The sequence below is a fragment of the Bremia lactucae genome, linkage group LG3 (genome assembly GCF_004359215.1).
Source record: "Bremia lactucae strain SF5 linkage group LG3, whole genome shotgun sequence".
Taxonomy (NCBI): domain Eukaryota; phylum Oomycota; class Peronosporomycetes; order Peronosporales; family Peronosporaceae; genus Bremia; species Bremia lactucae.
In genome coordinates, this window is record NC_090612.1 from 4,551,505 (window position 1) to 4,566,538 (window position 15,034).

Below are 15,034 nucleotides of genomic sequence, written 5' to 3' on the forward strand. Positions count from 1 at the left end.
ATCTTACTGTTGCAACACTCACTACGAGTGTTCCGTCATCAACCTTAGTTGATGACATAAAGAAAGCCTACAAAGAAGATAAGGACCTTCTATGTTTGATGGATCATTTAATGAATCCATCCGATAAATCTTTTAAAGATTTACCGGCTTTATATCGATCGTCATCCGATCGATACACAACACGCAACGGCTTATTGTGTTACACAGCCGTTGCCGGCGACACTCCGCGTGTCGTCGTCCCAACTCACAATGATTTGCGCTTGCGCATCATGTATGAGTGTCACGATGCACCAACAAGTGGGCATCGTGGACGTGAGGAAACTTATCTCACAGTAAGTCGCTACTTTTACTGGCCACCAGTAGCAGTTCGTGCGCAAGTACATTCGTGCTTGCGTTTAGGTATGTCAACGGGTGAAGCCTAGCCCTTCCTCCCGTGCGCCTCTCCAACCTCTACCACTTCCGCAGAGTGTTGGCAGTCCGTATCTATTGACTTCGTCTTCGAATTTCCGAAGACGATCACAAAAACGACGGAATCCTTGGTTTTGTAGACAGATTCAGGAAGATGGTACATCTTTGTGCAGTACCAGAGTCGATCACGGCTCCAAGCTGTGCCCGTGTCTTTATCGACACGGTATTCAAACTCCACGGATTACCCCGTGAACTGGTCTCGGATAGAGATCCACAGTTTACGGCGGAGTTTTGGCGATCCGTGTTCCGATCTCTTGGAACACGGCTTACTATGTCAGCTTCTGATCACCCAGAGACAGATGATCAGACGGAACGCGTAAATCGCGTCCTGGAAGAGATACTTCGAGGTTACGTCCAAACGTATCCGAATCGGAGCGAGTTCTTACCGATGGTCGAATTCGCCATCAATAATTCGGTGCATGCGTCTACAACGCATACACCGTTCTTCGTGAATGGCATACGCCATCCTCGCATACCCACCCAATTAGAGGGATCCTCTAGTTTAAGGGGGAAGTGTAGTTGCACGAGCAAACCCACTTCTGGCTCATGCTCATCACGCGTCGAAGTTAACAACGACGCGAGTGATGTGGATGTCGAAGAAATCGACATCGAAGATATGAGAGATCTCATGGCAGTACGCACAAAGCGTACTGAAAAAGGCAAAACATATGAGTCAGCAGAGGAATTTCTGCTGACTCGAGAATCAATAATCCGTTTCGTTCAGGTTCCATTGCTAACGCAGTGGACCGACAGAAACGGAATGCAGGCAAACATGGAAGAGCAAATGTTCATTCATTTAAATTAATGATCTAGGGCTACTCTCTACGGTAAACTTACCTAAGCGATTAGTCACTTATGCGGGTAGCAGTAAACTACTACCCAAGTGCTTGTCTTTGAAAAGGTTCGAAAGTGACGTCTGGCTGCAAAACAGTACCCTGTCAATTCAGCATTCATGTTCGGAAAGACTGTAGTCGCATAAGGAAATAGCAGTGTTTCAAATATGGTCACAATGCAGAAGCTTTCGAAAGAGAATGCTTTGAGATAACGTGAGCTGGGGAGATATTTGGCAACGAAACGATCTCAAATATGGTGAAAGCAAAGGCAATTTTTGTTTAGCTCGACGGTATGTACTTAACTTCATTGGGCCTTTTCGAGTACTGCATGGCAGAGGCAATGCGTACACAATAATAATGGCCACGTAGGATGCGAACGCATCCTACGTTTTAAGTTGGTCGGCTCCGCCCGTACCATCAGTACGCGGCTTCTTCCGAGGACGGATCTGACCACTATTTCAAGAATCCCAAAAGATTCTTGTGATTGCGCACCGGATTCTCATGTTGAACCTGGAGTTTCTCATGCCGGTTCCGAATATCCTCGAAACTGCGATGAGCTGACGACAGCTCATCACGAACATCGTGATACTTCCGTTCTTACTCCAACATGGAGTAGGCACTCTTCGACGGTCTTCTAACCGCTCGATATGGTGAGTTTGCACCGTCTGCTCCAACGAGCGACGCTTGCCGCGCTCGTGGTCAAGTCCCTCCTCCAAATCATGGAGACAGTGATCGATTTTGTCGATCTTTGACATTATATCCGACACGTGGTTCGGTTCTATTTTTCCCTCCGCCACCACAACCATTGGCGGATTCCCACGGGGGTCAACGTTTCCTTGTGGAACGTAAACAGAACCACCGTGATGTGAAGGGGCAGCGAACGAGTTATCTTGTTCGCTGGCGCGGTTATCCACCTTCACATGACAGCTGGGAGCCTCGTTCCCAGATGGTTGCTGACGTTGAGGGCCTCGTCCGTCAGTATGACGAGACCCATCGGAAATCACGCGCCCCTGGCGCCTGTAGATCGTTAGTAAAACGTTAATCAGATCTTGCATCTCAATAGAGATGCGAGCCCTTCCCCAGGGCGAAGAAAAGGAATAGACATCCCCTTTTACTCTCTTCGAGTTGTCAACACAACACGGACAGGGGTCACCCCACGTGAGGCATGGAAGCCCAGCCTCACGTGACATCCGATGCAATCAATACTTTGCACCGGTTGGAGTTTGTTTCTCAGACTTAACGCGATTCGCGTTAAGGTTTTGTAGCCAGGCTTCGCGTTTAATGTCTTTGACATTGCGAATGAACACGCTTCAGGCCTGCATAAGCGAGACTTTATCTCGCTTATTGTTGCCACTAAACCATCGATGCTTAAGAAAAGCATCGAGATAAAAATCTACCTCAGCGCGAAAGTTCTTCGCGCTGGGATCAAGGCCATGTAGCTTTGTCGCAATAAATAAGGGGAGTAGTCTCTCAGACAAGCTATTAATTAGCCGTTCTGGCAAAAGCCACGACTTCTTCTCAGAGGCGAGATAAGACATTTTATAACTGAAGCAGGGTTACCACAAGAACTTTTGTTACGATGGCTTACGCCATCGTCATCAGCTTGCACAGAAACAGGTGCAGGTGACCGTACGGGAGACGGAACGGGCGATGAGGGATCATCCTCATCGTCGAAACCAAATAGACTATTAACCCGTCTATCAGAATGAGCCCTCTTATTCGAAGGCTCATTGTCAGCCGCCTGACGTCTATCAGGCGACTGTTCTATTCTCCCCGAGTCGGCCATTTCGTCCGACTCGCATTCGTAGTCGACCTCCAAAGAGGGGTCGTATTCACGTGGTGAATCACAACGTGCACCCGCAATATCTAGTGCTGCGCGAGTAGAAGATACTACGGCAGACGTTCGCCGCAATAGATAACAGTGCGTCACCGCGGCTACACATACCGCAGCCGAAGGCGCCGCACTATCAGCACTTCGCATGAATTTGTTCTTTATGCGATAGAATTCAAAATGATGGTTCTGACCAATCAACATCCTTTTTTTTCAATTAAGTGGTCACAGTGACCACTCCATCCAATGACAGTCAGAGTGATCGTCGTTTAAGGGAGGGGTGATGTAACGGGGTGTATCGTTACATGAAATTAAAACTTAAAGGTTGTTAATTAATATATTATCTAAACTATAGGTAATATTTGGAGAATATTACTTTATATAGTAATGTTCAGAAATCTTATCCATAATTAGGTATATGCCATTATATATATTTATCCTGCAGACTAATCAGCTGTAAACGTAAACAAAGAGATAGAGACATATAAGATTTCATTTGCATGTTTAGTATTAGATTATAATTAAGTTAGCATTAACAGATAGAAAGAAGAGAAACTTAATTATGTAAGTACAGTTTTCATATAACCCTCTTTAAGGTAGTTGCCTTAAAGAGTAGTCTTCCTCTGCACGTACTAGTGTACGTGAAGTAACGTAAGACACCACTCGCAACTGAAGCAGTGCGAAGTGGACTTGTACTGAAGCAGTGCGAAGTGGACTTGTACTGAAGCAGTACTAGTCGTAGTGCCCCGTTACAGCGCATGTGGATGTTGATGCGCTCACGAATGTTGTCGGTCCCAATTCGGACGAGCAAGATGACTATGTTCATGCTGACATTCCATCCTCGTCTTCGCCGCCATCTATCCATGCATTATACGTGGGACAGAACCTATCTCTCTCCTTCAACCTGGGTACTTTGGGGGATGTCTAACTTTATATGCGGCTTATAGTAAGGGACGTGGCTCTTCACTTGACTTGCTCAGAAGGGATAGCGTCGCACTTATGATCATGTTGCCATATGTATTTGCCTGCCATAGATGAGACCAAAGGATGTGTCCGAAAGTCACCGGCTATCTAGCCAAACATTTCGGTCGGATGAACAAAGAGGTAAGTGGGTCATCACTGCTGTCTAGAAGTTTCTTGGGCGTAAGCTGGGTGTGATACTGAAGAAGAATGGATAGCTGCAGACCCGAGGTAAGTATCTGAGTTCCAGTGGACAGGGTCGGGCGCCTGACCAACGCTTTCTGAAGTAAGCCTGGACGCCATGGCACAATACAAGGAATTCGAAGACGTTGTCATTTCTTATACAACCTGTGCCATCAACCACTATAGCCCCCCATTTTGTCGGCAGGAATTACAAAGGAACTACGATACAATTTGGATGCGCGCTGATAGAAAAGGAGACAGTTAAGTCCTTTCGGTGGTTATTTGATTGCCTCCTTAGAGCTGTGGAGGGAAAGTGGCTGCTACGATGTTACTGACCATGATATCGCATGACGAATGTCATTGCGGCATCATTTTCTGAGTTAAGCACGCACTGTCTATGTGGCACCTTGCTAGAAAGTTTGCGGAGAAGTTTGGATCGAAGATGGTTGACCAATTTCTGCCATTTATAAGAGATTTGTATGCTGCAGCCATGCGCACGACCTGTCCCATTGAGATGGAAGGTAAGTGTGGAGCGCATTGCGCTTGACATACCAACTTGGCAGATGATGTGCAAATATAGACCCTGTACAACATAAAAGGTAGGTGGATGTCCTTCTACCTACGGTCATATTTTTACGCGGGAATGGATACAACCCAAAGGTCAGAATCATTCAACTCGCTTTGTAATGGCCGCCTTGGAAGCAGTAAACTGCTGACGGAATTGTCGAGATGCACGATGCGATTGACCTCGCGGCGGGAGGCACGGCTCAAAACGAATTATGAAAGGAAGGTAAGACTAAACGCATTTTCTCCGCTGGCGGCGGAGGCATACAGCTTTTATTTGAAGTATGCCTTTGGTAAGTTCGAGAAAGTTCCATGGCATACGTGGTCGGTGAGGCGAAGGCCAATGCATTTTTAATGGAAAAACATCTTAAGTTCGACGCCATGATCGTCACACTGGAAGTGGTCATATGGACATTGAAAATAGACTTGAACAAGTGGTGGATTGCGATTGCCAAGAATTTTCCTTCGTCGAAATTCTCTGTCGTCAAGCGCAGCGTGTCCTGGTGCAGAATAAGGTGACTTCTATTCCTAGACGCTACCTATTGGACCGCGGAATGGGAAAACGTTAACCTTGGGAGGTAGAGAAAATACTGCCCCGAAAGTTATCATCGAGGAGGTGGACGTAAGTTGCCGCATAGCGGAAGCAATTACTGTAGTATCTCCAAAAGTTGTGGCCATGGAAGAGGCAATAGATGAGGAAGAATGTCAAGAAGATGATGTAACTCCGGCTGCGGCTGTGGCTCCAGCTCCCATTGTGCGGAATCCAGCGATTATTTTAGCGAAAGGAAGGCCAAAAAATTGTCGCGGATCATATCGGGGGTGGAAACGTCTAGGCGGCGCGCCAAGCAAAAAGCGTCAGTGTCGACGATGCCAGAAATATAATCATGATGACAGGGTAATGCTTGGACGATCGCAGGCGGAAGAGGCTGCGGCGCAAACGTTAAAGCAATTGCAGACATCGGATGCGCCAGCGTCGCAAGTGTCGACGTCGAGGTAAGTGAGGCAGGGTATGAATTGTTATTAGTTGCGAGCTTGTTTTTACATAATAATTTGATAGTTAATTGAGAGTAAATCCTTGAGAATACACGATGGAAAAATAACGATATGATCCTGGAAAAAACGATTTGCGACGAGGCAATCTGTAGCATTGGATCTTTTTCGGTTGCGATCTTGGTTTTTCCATATAAATTGAGCAGTAAATTGAGAGTACAGCACCGAGAACACACGGTGGAAAAGAACGAGTAACAGTTGACATGAAGAAATACGTCAGCACGTGATATGTCACATTTCTATTTGGAAAAACGTAGTAGCTAGTGACGAAACGTCGCGAAAAAATACATGAAAAACAACATGTAAATTGTCATGTAAATTACTTTAAGTACGGCGATATGTCGATTTCCTTTTTGAAATATAGCAACAAGCAACATAACATCGCTGTACCTTTTCTGCACGTGCTATTCCTGATATGTGTAGAAATACGAGTTAACATTAGGGTGCAGAATTCCTGCTAATCAGAGGCGTATGCAAGATAAGCATGTATAGAAATACGAATTAACATTAGGGTGCAGAATTCCTGCTAATCAGAGGCGTATGCAAGATAAGAATTTATCTCGCTGGCTCGTACGCCAGCTAGATAACATTTAGTCAATTAAAGGCTAGAAGCAGATCACATAAGAAGTAGCAAGCAGTCTTTAGTTTGATACGTTGTCAATTCAGCAAAAAAGTCTGCTTACCTTCGGGCAAATATCTGCTTTCTACCATTATCAAGTAAGTAGAAACAGGTGTCAAAACATAAATTCAAGCACAACAAATACAAATACAGCACTTCCCCTTTCATAATGCTTCTTCGTGGTATGCAGTCAAAACGCTTCCAAGAGTTGGGTTCAACTCAAGTTATTATGTTAATAAATGTTGATCAGATTATGGAGCTAATAAGCGCATTTATGGAAGCCTTCTCTAGTGCATTTTGCTTGCATTGCCGATGCCATGTCAGCAAAAACATTTTCTAAGCAAATGAAAGCACTATAACGTTATAAGCCTGGCAATACTTCAATGACCGTTTTCAGAAATGCACGCTACCATGAGGTGACTTGGCTGGTGTACACGTAGCGATTTGTTGTTGTTAAGTCGCGCAATAAACCTCACTATGGGCAAGTAACAACATCGCGGGTGGAGAGCGCCCCTTCTGCTTTAAAAAATAAATTTCTGTTTTAATAGATTGCTAGTTTTGCTGGAAACTGTCAATTCACTGACAAAACATTCATAACAAGTGAAATACTCAGTAGATTCGGCGGTTCGCCTTGCCTGCGAAGGACAGCTTGCTGTCAGCGTGCAACAAAATGCAAAGCAGCGGGTCATAGCCAATATAAAGATCGGTCCCATGTTTTTAGAAGTGACCGGAAAGATTTCAGTAGCCGGTCTACGCGGAGCTCGTCGGCAGTACCAGTAGCACCTTAGTGATAATCAAGATTGTTAATGTTTCTTGTACACTTCATAGGTTGACTGCGATCAAAATAGACCGCAGCTAATTGCATTTTGGTTTTAGGCTTGTTGGTATCCACAATGCGATATCCTTGCATCCATGCTTTTCGCCGTCAAGTGACACCACTGTCTGTTAATGATTTTGATCAGCATTGGTCGCTGATACAACCATTACCATTTCATATGGATGTTGATATTGCGCCGTATTGAAGACAATTGCAGATGAATATGTGCGTGCCTTCAATCATCGTAAGCGTGTACTGCTTGACAATGTCTTAGCACGTGATACTGAGCAGGTGCGGATACCTTGCAGGCCTAGTGTTAGAAATTGCATTGGACTAGTCGTTTCACGCAAGTTACGAAATGCCTGAAAAGGAGATGAAGTAGCGGCCAACGACTTAGCTCCTGTCGGATTAAAAGCTTCGGTCAGCTTTGATTGTAGGAAACGGCTTGGATGGACAAAAAATGAAGAAAAGTAAGACAGATAACGCAAAATGATTATGACAGAATCCTTTAATTGAGTGCTACAGACTTCCTCTTTGACCACTACGCATCTATGTTAACGAACAGGTAATGAATACAAGCTCAGAGACGAAAGACGATATCGAGATGGCACGGGTACCGCCGACAACCAGTCACGAGAAGGCTGCGTCGGAACCTTCTGTGTCGTCCTCCCTCACGCTCACGAAAGGAGCGCGGATACCAATGCACTAAAGAGGGTTTCACGATGCTGAGCGGCATCGTTTAAAACCAACATCACTGCGGCTCAAGCAATGACACTATTTACGGCAAATACGGACTTCAAGCGCTCGTGCCCAGAACATTATTTGTACCTCGTCGCGATCAGCGATGCAGCTGAAGGAGCCGAGCAGCAGGTGCTCAACAACATCTGATAAATCAGGATGACCACTGAGATGAAAGGGCGCGACTGTTGACATGAATGGATGCGACTGATGCGTGAAAGACGCAACCATTGGGAGTGGTTCGAAGAAACCGACGCAGAGGAGATTAAAGGTAACGGACGGCTATAGCTAGGATCACACTCTAAAATACACTTAGTTCTCAACTTTCCATCTAACCCTCAGCCCGTGTTGAACAGGTTATGAGCCCAAAACGCACTGACTCTAACTCCGCTCAGTTCACCCCGGCACTTGACGTCGCCGAGACGAACGTGAACGCAATGAACGTGGTTTCTGACCCGTCCGAGATGCGAGCAGAGGCGCGATCGGTCTCGGGTACCCCCGAGGCCCAAGATGGCGCGAGTCAAGCTTCTGACGTGAGCTCTGAGCGCATGGAACGACTTGAAGGACTCCTCGAGGGGATGGCGGAGCAGCAAGCCAAGTTCATGGCGAATCAGCTTAATATGCAAGATCAGCTGAGCCGCCGGGCTGAAGCCAAGCCCACGCGACCCTCCGACCACTCGTTCAGCAGTTCAAGTGCGTCCACGGACTTCATCCGAGCACGCGACCGTCGCATGAGAAGAAGATCACTTGACGAGCCGATGCCAACCGTCGCGCCGACTGCGATGCCGCGTACGCCACCGCCCCAACAGAGGGAGCAACCAGCCCCGGCGCGGCAACTCGTGCCACCGGAAGGCCATGGTCTCAAAATACCGAAGCCTCGGGACCTGGATTGGCTCGGCTTCGCTAAATTCTCAGGAGAAGAGACTTACTTGGGTGTGGGTGCCGACTTCAAGGCGTGGGGAATGCGTTTTCTACAGCAACTTGGCGCGGCACAACTAATGAGTGGAGGCGAATGGCCGGAAGACTTCAAGATTCTAGCGTTAAGTCGAAAGCTGGAAGGCTCGGCTCTTAGTTATTGTGAAAAGATGCTGCCAGTATGGACGGCTGTATCGAACACTCTGGAACATGTCATGAACAGCATGTTGATGCTGTATATGACACCGATCCCATCGACAAAAGGAATCGAATTGATGACGATCGAGAAGGATCGAAGCAGGACGTGGCCCGAGCACTATCAGTACTTGAAGTACGTGGCAGAGCTGTCGGGTAACTCGGAACAGAGTGTGCTGGGATGTTTGTGCAAGTCAGCTCCCGCACACATCCAGATCGCAATGTTGACTAAGCTAAACGCATAGAGAGCTGACTATCTCGTGCAGGCCGCCGAATTGGTTGCATTTGCAATTGACTTCGAGGTAAGCATAGAAACGGAGGCGGTCGTGCTGAACCGGGGGGAACGGTCATGTAATGGACAAGGCGGTCGGTTTATTAGCGATGGACGAGGGGTCCAAGGTGGGCGTAGAGGGGGCTACGTCGCGCGAGTTGAGACCTCCGACTCACGAACATGTTACGGGTGCGGTGAAGCCGGGCACATTAAAATGAATTGCCCCACGAAGAAGAGTGGTGCCGGCCATCTAGAAGAGTCGCATTAGCCGTTGGTACCGGTACTTGTGCTGACTCTACTTCGTGGATTTTAGACAGTGGGTCAAGCGTGCACCTTGTGAAGGATTTGAGGAAGCTGAAGAATGCAGTGGAATGTGATCACACGTGTCGCGCGGCGAATAACACTATGGTCCGAGTGCCTAAGGTTGGATCAGCTGAGCTGAGAACGGTGATTGATGGACAAGAGGTCATGGTCGACCTCTCTGAAGTTCATTATGCAAAAAACCTAGCTGACATCATCATCAGCTATGGTGTATTGGAAGAGCGCGGGGTTTATCTAGAGAGACATGGCAACCATAGCTACGTGGTGCGTCGAGCGGACAAGATGAAATTTTTTGAGGTCTTCCGCCGCAATAACGTTATAACACTTAACGTAAAGTGCGAATTAACAAAAGATGAACAAGCTCGAGGAATCAATTCGGCCGTGCACCAAGTTTACGACAAGGTTGACGAAGCCTTAACAGAGACAACACTTCTGGAACTCCACCAGCGACTCGGCAATTTGGCTTACGACACTGTTGTACGCATGGCCGACTCGGCAGGATCAGGAATTCGACTTACGGATCGATCTCGGCCCAACTGCCTTACTTGTGCACAGTGCAAGCAGAGTAAATACAACCAGTCCAAGAAGGATACGGGCAGAAATGCACCGATCGACAAAATTGGCGGGGTTATCGGTAGTGATATCAGGGGACCGATGAGACCGAAGGACAGACGTGGTAATAGATACCTGATCAATTTCGTTGACTACTCGACCAACTACGTACGTGTTTTTGTCGCGAAGAACAAGGTTGAGGCGACCAAGAACTTTGAAAAATTTCTACTCTACTTTGAGAAGAGATTTAATTATTGCGTCCATGTGTTGCAGACCGATGGCAGTACAGAGTACACCAACGTGGACCCGTTTTGCAATTCGGCTGGTGTGAGACGCCAAGTTAGCGAAGCTGAGAACCAGGCTTCAAATGGAAAAGCTGAAAGAATGCATAGGACGATTCTCAACATGGCGAGGTGCATGCTGTTTGCGAGTGGTCTACCGCTGTACTTTTGGGGCGATGCCGTAAAGTACGCGGCGTATGTTGTAAATCGAAGCTCGTGCAGCACCAACACAAACCGTATGTCGCCGATCGAGATGCTGACAGGAACTGTCCCTAGCTTATCGGATATGGTGACTTTCGGCATTACTTGCTCGGTATTCAGAAATCCAGGCAAAAAGGCGTGGAAGCCAAGATCACAGGTCGGAATGATACTCGGCAAAAATGATGAAATCAATGGTTTCAGAGTTTACCTGCCAAAGGAGAGAATTGTCATCACAACACAGCACATTCGAAACGTTGAGACGCTTCATAGTTATTAGAATGCGCAATTATAGGCGCAGCTGGAGCGTGAAGACCTTAATCTGCGACGCTCTGTACTAGAGCAGGACGAGGTCGCTAAGCGGAAGGAGCCGGAGACAGATCTCCCGCAACAAAAGAAGATCACCGCAAAGTCTAAGAAGAGCAGAGCTAAGTTGAAAAGGAGCGATAAAGTGGATGACGACTCAGCTAAGTCGATTGATTCTGACAGCGATGTCGAACTACTGCCCACCGAGGACGAGAAGCTTCCTCACATGCGAACGCGCAACATGGGATTCAAGCACGTTCCCGTAAACCGGGTGAGTGCAGTATTGCTGAAGGACCCGAAGGCTTATCGCGATGCGATGAAAGACCCGCGGATGAAGCAGTGGGAGGAGGCAATGCAAACGGAGATAGAGGCATTGGAGCACAACGACACTTGGGAGGTGGTACAGAAGCCACGTGACGCCAAGTTACTTGTAGTAAGTGGGTGTATAAGCTAAAGAGGCACGCCGACGGTACTGTTGAGCGGTACAAAGCGAGGCTAGAGGCACGTGGCGATGAACTAGTGTATGGTGTTGATTATATATACACATTCAAGGCAGTGATGGAAATGATATCTGGCAAGGTGATTCTCCCGGTGTCAAGAATCTGGGGCGTGCCTGCGCGTCACGGCGATGTGTCAAGTGCTTACGTTAAAGCCGACAAGGAAGAAGATTTGGAGACAACACTTCACCTTCCGCAGGGAATGGACATTGACGCCGAATCAATGGAAAAGCTCGGCGTGACGGATAAGAGACAGCTCGCTCTGAGACGCAAGAAAGGCTTGTATGGCCTGAAGCAATCAGGCAGGCTGTGGAATCTGATTCTCCACGACATATTAAAGTCACTCGGTTTCAGCCAGAGCTACACGGACAGCTGCTTATACATTAAAGAGGATGTCAAGGGCAGGACACTCGTGTGTATATACGTAGATGATGTACTAGCTTCGGGTACCAGTGTACAGAAGGTCGACGAGTTTTTTTTGATGACATGAAGGTTGTTGAGCTGAAAAATTTCGGCGTTGTTACCAAGTTTCTTGGTATCGTATTTGACGATGACGTCAAAACCGGCTGGGTATTATACCAGGAATGTGTCATCGAAGAAATGCTCGAGAGGTTTGGGTTGTCCAATTCGGCATCAGTGAGAGTGCCGATCGGTGGAGAAGATGGAGAAGACGGAGATGCAGACAGCGCACTGCTACCGTCGGAAGGCAGCAACACACCACAGAGACCGACTGTGCAGATGTTTCAGTCGATGGTGGGCAGTCTCCTATGGATCGCCCGGTGCACGCGCCCCGATATAGCATTTGCAGTACACCGAGCGACCCGACGCTCCTATGCACCGAGCGAAGGTTATTGGCACTTGATTAAAAAGATAGCCAAATACCTGAAGAGTACCAAGCATTTCAAGCTCATGATGCGCGTGGACCCATCTGCGCTGAAAGGAGAAGGCGTTAGTCGAAGGTTTCAGCGACGCTGATTACGCAGCCGACAAGACTACCCGCAAATCGGTGAGCGGTGGTGTGTTGATGGTGGGTGGCATGATTGTGGGCTGGCTATGCAAGAAACATAATTGCGTGGCTCTATCTACAATGGAGGCTGAGTTCGTGGCGGCTTCTCAATCTGCCGCTGAGATGGTGGGCATCATGGAGCTACTTTAAGAGATCGGCGTGCTGATTAAAACGGAGTCAATACTTCACGTCGACAATCAAGCAGCGATCGCTCAGATCAAGAGTGAAGACACGTCCGGTCGAGCCAAGCATATTGACGTGAGGTACAAGTTTGTTAAGGATCTCGAGAAGAAAAAGGTAATCAAGGTACAGTACTGCGAGTCCAAAAGTATGCGTGCGGACATCCTGACCAATGTCCTCCCAGCGCCGAGACTCAGCGAACTACGCGGACTTGTGATGCTCAGTGGGTAAGGACATCCACCCGGGAAGGAGTGTTAAATCAGGACGATCACTGAGATGAAAGGGCGCGTCTGTTGACATGAAAGGATGCGACTGATGCGTGAAAGACACAACCATTGGGAGTGGTTCGAAGAAACCGACGCAGAGGAGATTGAAGGTAACGGACAGGTATAGCTAGGATCACACTTTAAAATACATTTAGTTCTTAACTTCCCATCTAACTCTCAGCCCGTGATGAACAACATCGTACGCTTCGCTTCGCCACGCTTCGCCTGAACTTCAACAATCCTGATGGCAAAGTACCAGACGCATCGCGCAGACTACCTCGTGCATGCTGAAGAATAGGCGCACTTTGCGCAGTTGGTTGAGATGGAATCTCGATCAGGACGTGCTTTTGGAAGAGAAGTGGTCGCTCATGTGGAAGAGTCGACGTTGCGAAAAAGACACGTACCTGCTATGGGTGAAGAGAGACAGGGCACGTCAAGGTTGATTGTAGAAACAAGAGAACTGGCAACCCAAATGGAGGTCTTCGAGGCAACGGCGGTGGAAATCTTGTGCTCGCCAATTGGCGAAGGCACCAGTGCTATAAACTCGCGTCATGTTCAGTTGGCTAAGACACTGACGATTGGGAGCGTCACCGGTCATGGTGGTGACGAGTAGATTCTGGACTGTGGATCCAGTCGACGCCTTGTCAACAATTTGTCTTTATTATCTGGCGGATGGAGGCTCAGTCAAGCTGTCACGTGTCGGTAGTGCGGTACTTACTGAGTTAGCTGAAGGGCGACAAAGGGACATCACGTTGACTGACGTCTATCTCGCGCCCGAGCTCTATCGCAATATAATTCTTACGGCAAGCTCGAGCGCAAGGGTACTTAATAGCGTAGGATGTCACAAAGCGGGCACTATCAGAGCGCAGAGATGGTGAAGCCATATTTGACACATCGGTGTAAAATAATGTACTTTACGTGGAGACAGTGGATCTGGTACGTAGTCCTAGTTATCTTAGTGACGTTTAAGAGGCGGATACTAACATATGATATTTCGGACGAGTCGACCAAGGACATGCAGAGTGGATCTTTGTACCGATTTCACCAGCGACTAGATCATTGGGCTTACTACGCGGTTGAGCAGATGGGAAGAGAATCAGCGTCTGGCATCAAAGTTACGGATCATTTAGACCTATGTGTGTGTAACGCGATGAAGGGAAGCAAATTAAGAATGCACAATCTCACAAGGACACAGGTGCTCACTCGCCGATCAACTGTATTGGCGGTGATATATGCTTAAACCTACTTAATTAATTTCTTGGATTACAAGTCAAATTGCTGTCGCGTGCTCTCGGCAAGACCAAGGGTCAACCGGCGAAAAGTTCGAGCATTTTTTTTTTTTTTTTGCGTCAGTTCGGCTGTCGCGTACATGTGCTAAATACGGATGGCGGAGGCGAGTATAAGAACGTGGACCTGTTTTGCAAGTCTAAAGGTGTTTCAAGACAAGACAGTGAAGCGAGAATTCAAGTATTGAATAGAATAGATGAGCGAATGCAACGGACGGACTTAACATGGCTCGCTCGATTGTACTTGCAAGTCAACTCCATTTGTCGTTTTGGGGTGATGCGGCTGGGCATGCTTCATACATTCTCAATCGCAACCCAACAAGCGCTAACGAAAGCATGCATCGCCGATGGAGGTCCTTACGAAGCTTGCCCTGATTTGCGTGTAATTGTGGCTTTTGGATCTGTATGCTCTGTAGACCGCGATCCGCGATAGAAATCGCTCGCTGAAAGGTCTTCAGTTGGCGTTATCATGTGGCGCAGCGACGAAATCAAGGGCTACAAGGCATTTCTGCAAAATGAAGAACAAGGTTGTGGTCACGCAGCACGTGATGGATATCGAATCCCTGAGCGATACGCAAAACAGTCAGCTACCGAGAGCTCTTGAGTTCGTGGGCCGATCAGATGTTACAATTTCGACAGGTTAAGGTGACGAGGTATTGAGCTCGGCTAGGAAAGGTCGAAGCGGAAAGAAGAAGTC

The 15,034-nt window shown here is 47.6% G+C and overlaps 2 protein-coding genes across 2 annotated transcripts; both read left to right on the forward strand.

The window, feature by feature from the left end:
* Window positions 1–5,151: 5,151 nt before the first annotated feature.
* Window positions 5,152–5,358, forward strand: CCR75_006442 (uncharacterized protein; the record flags this gene model as incomplete). The annotated part of the gene is made up of 1 exon (XM_067964512.1): window positions 5,152–5,358. The coding sequence occupies one exon, from the start codon at window positions 5,152–5,154 to the stop codon at window positions 5,356–5,358; it is 207 nt and encodes a 68-aa protein (XP_067817458.1).
* Window positions 5,359–5,515: 157 nt separating this feature from the next.
* Window positions 5,516–6,084, forward strand: CCR75_006443 (uncharacterized protein; the record flags this gene model as incomplete). Its single annotated transcript, XM_067964513.1, has 2 exons — window positions 5,516–5,832; window positions 6,036–6,084. 2 exons carry the CDS (start codon window positions 5,516–5,518, stop codon window positions 6,082–6,084), a joined length of 366 nt encoding a protein of 121 aa, XP_067817457.1.
* Between the last annotated feature and the right edge of the window lie 8,950 nt (window positions 6,085–15,034).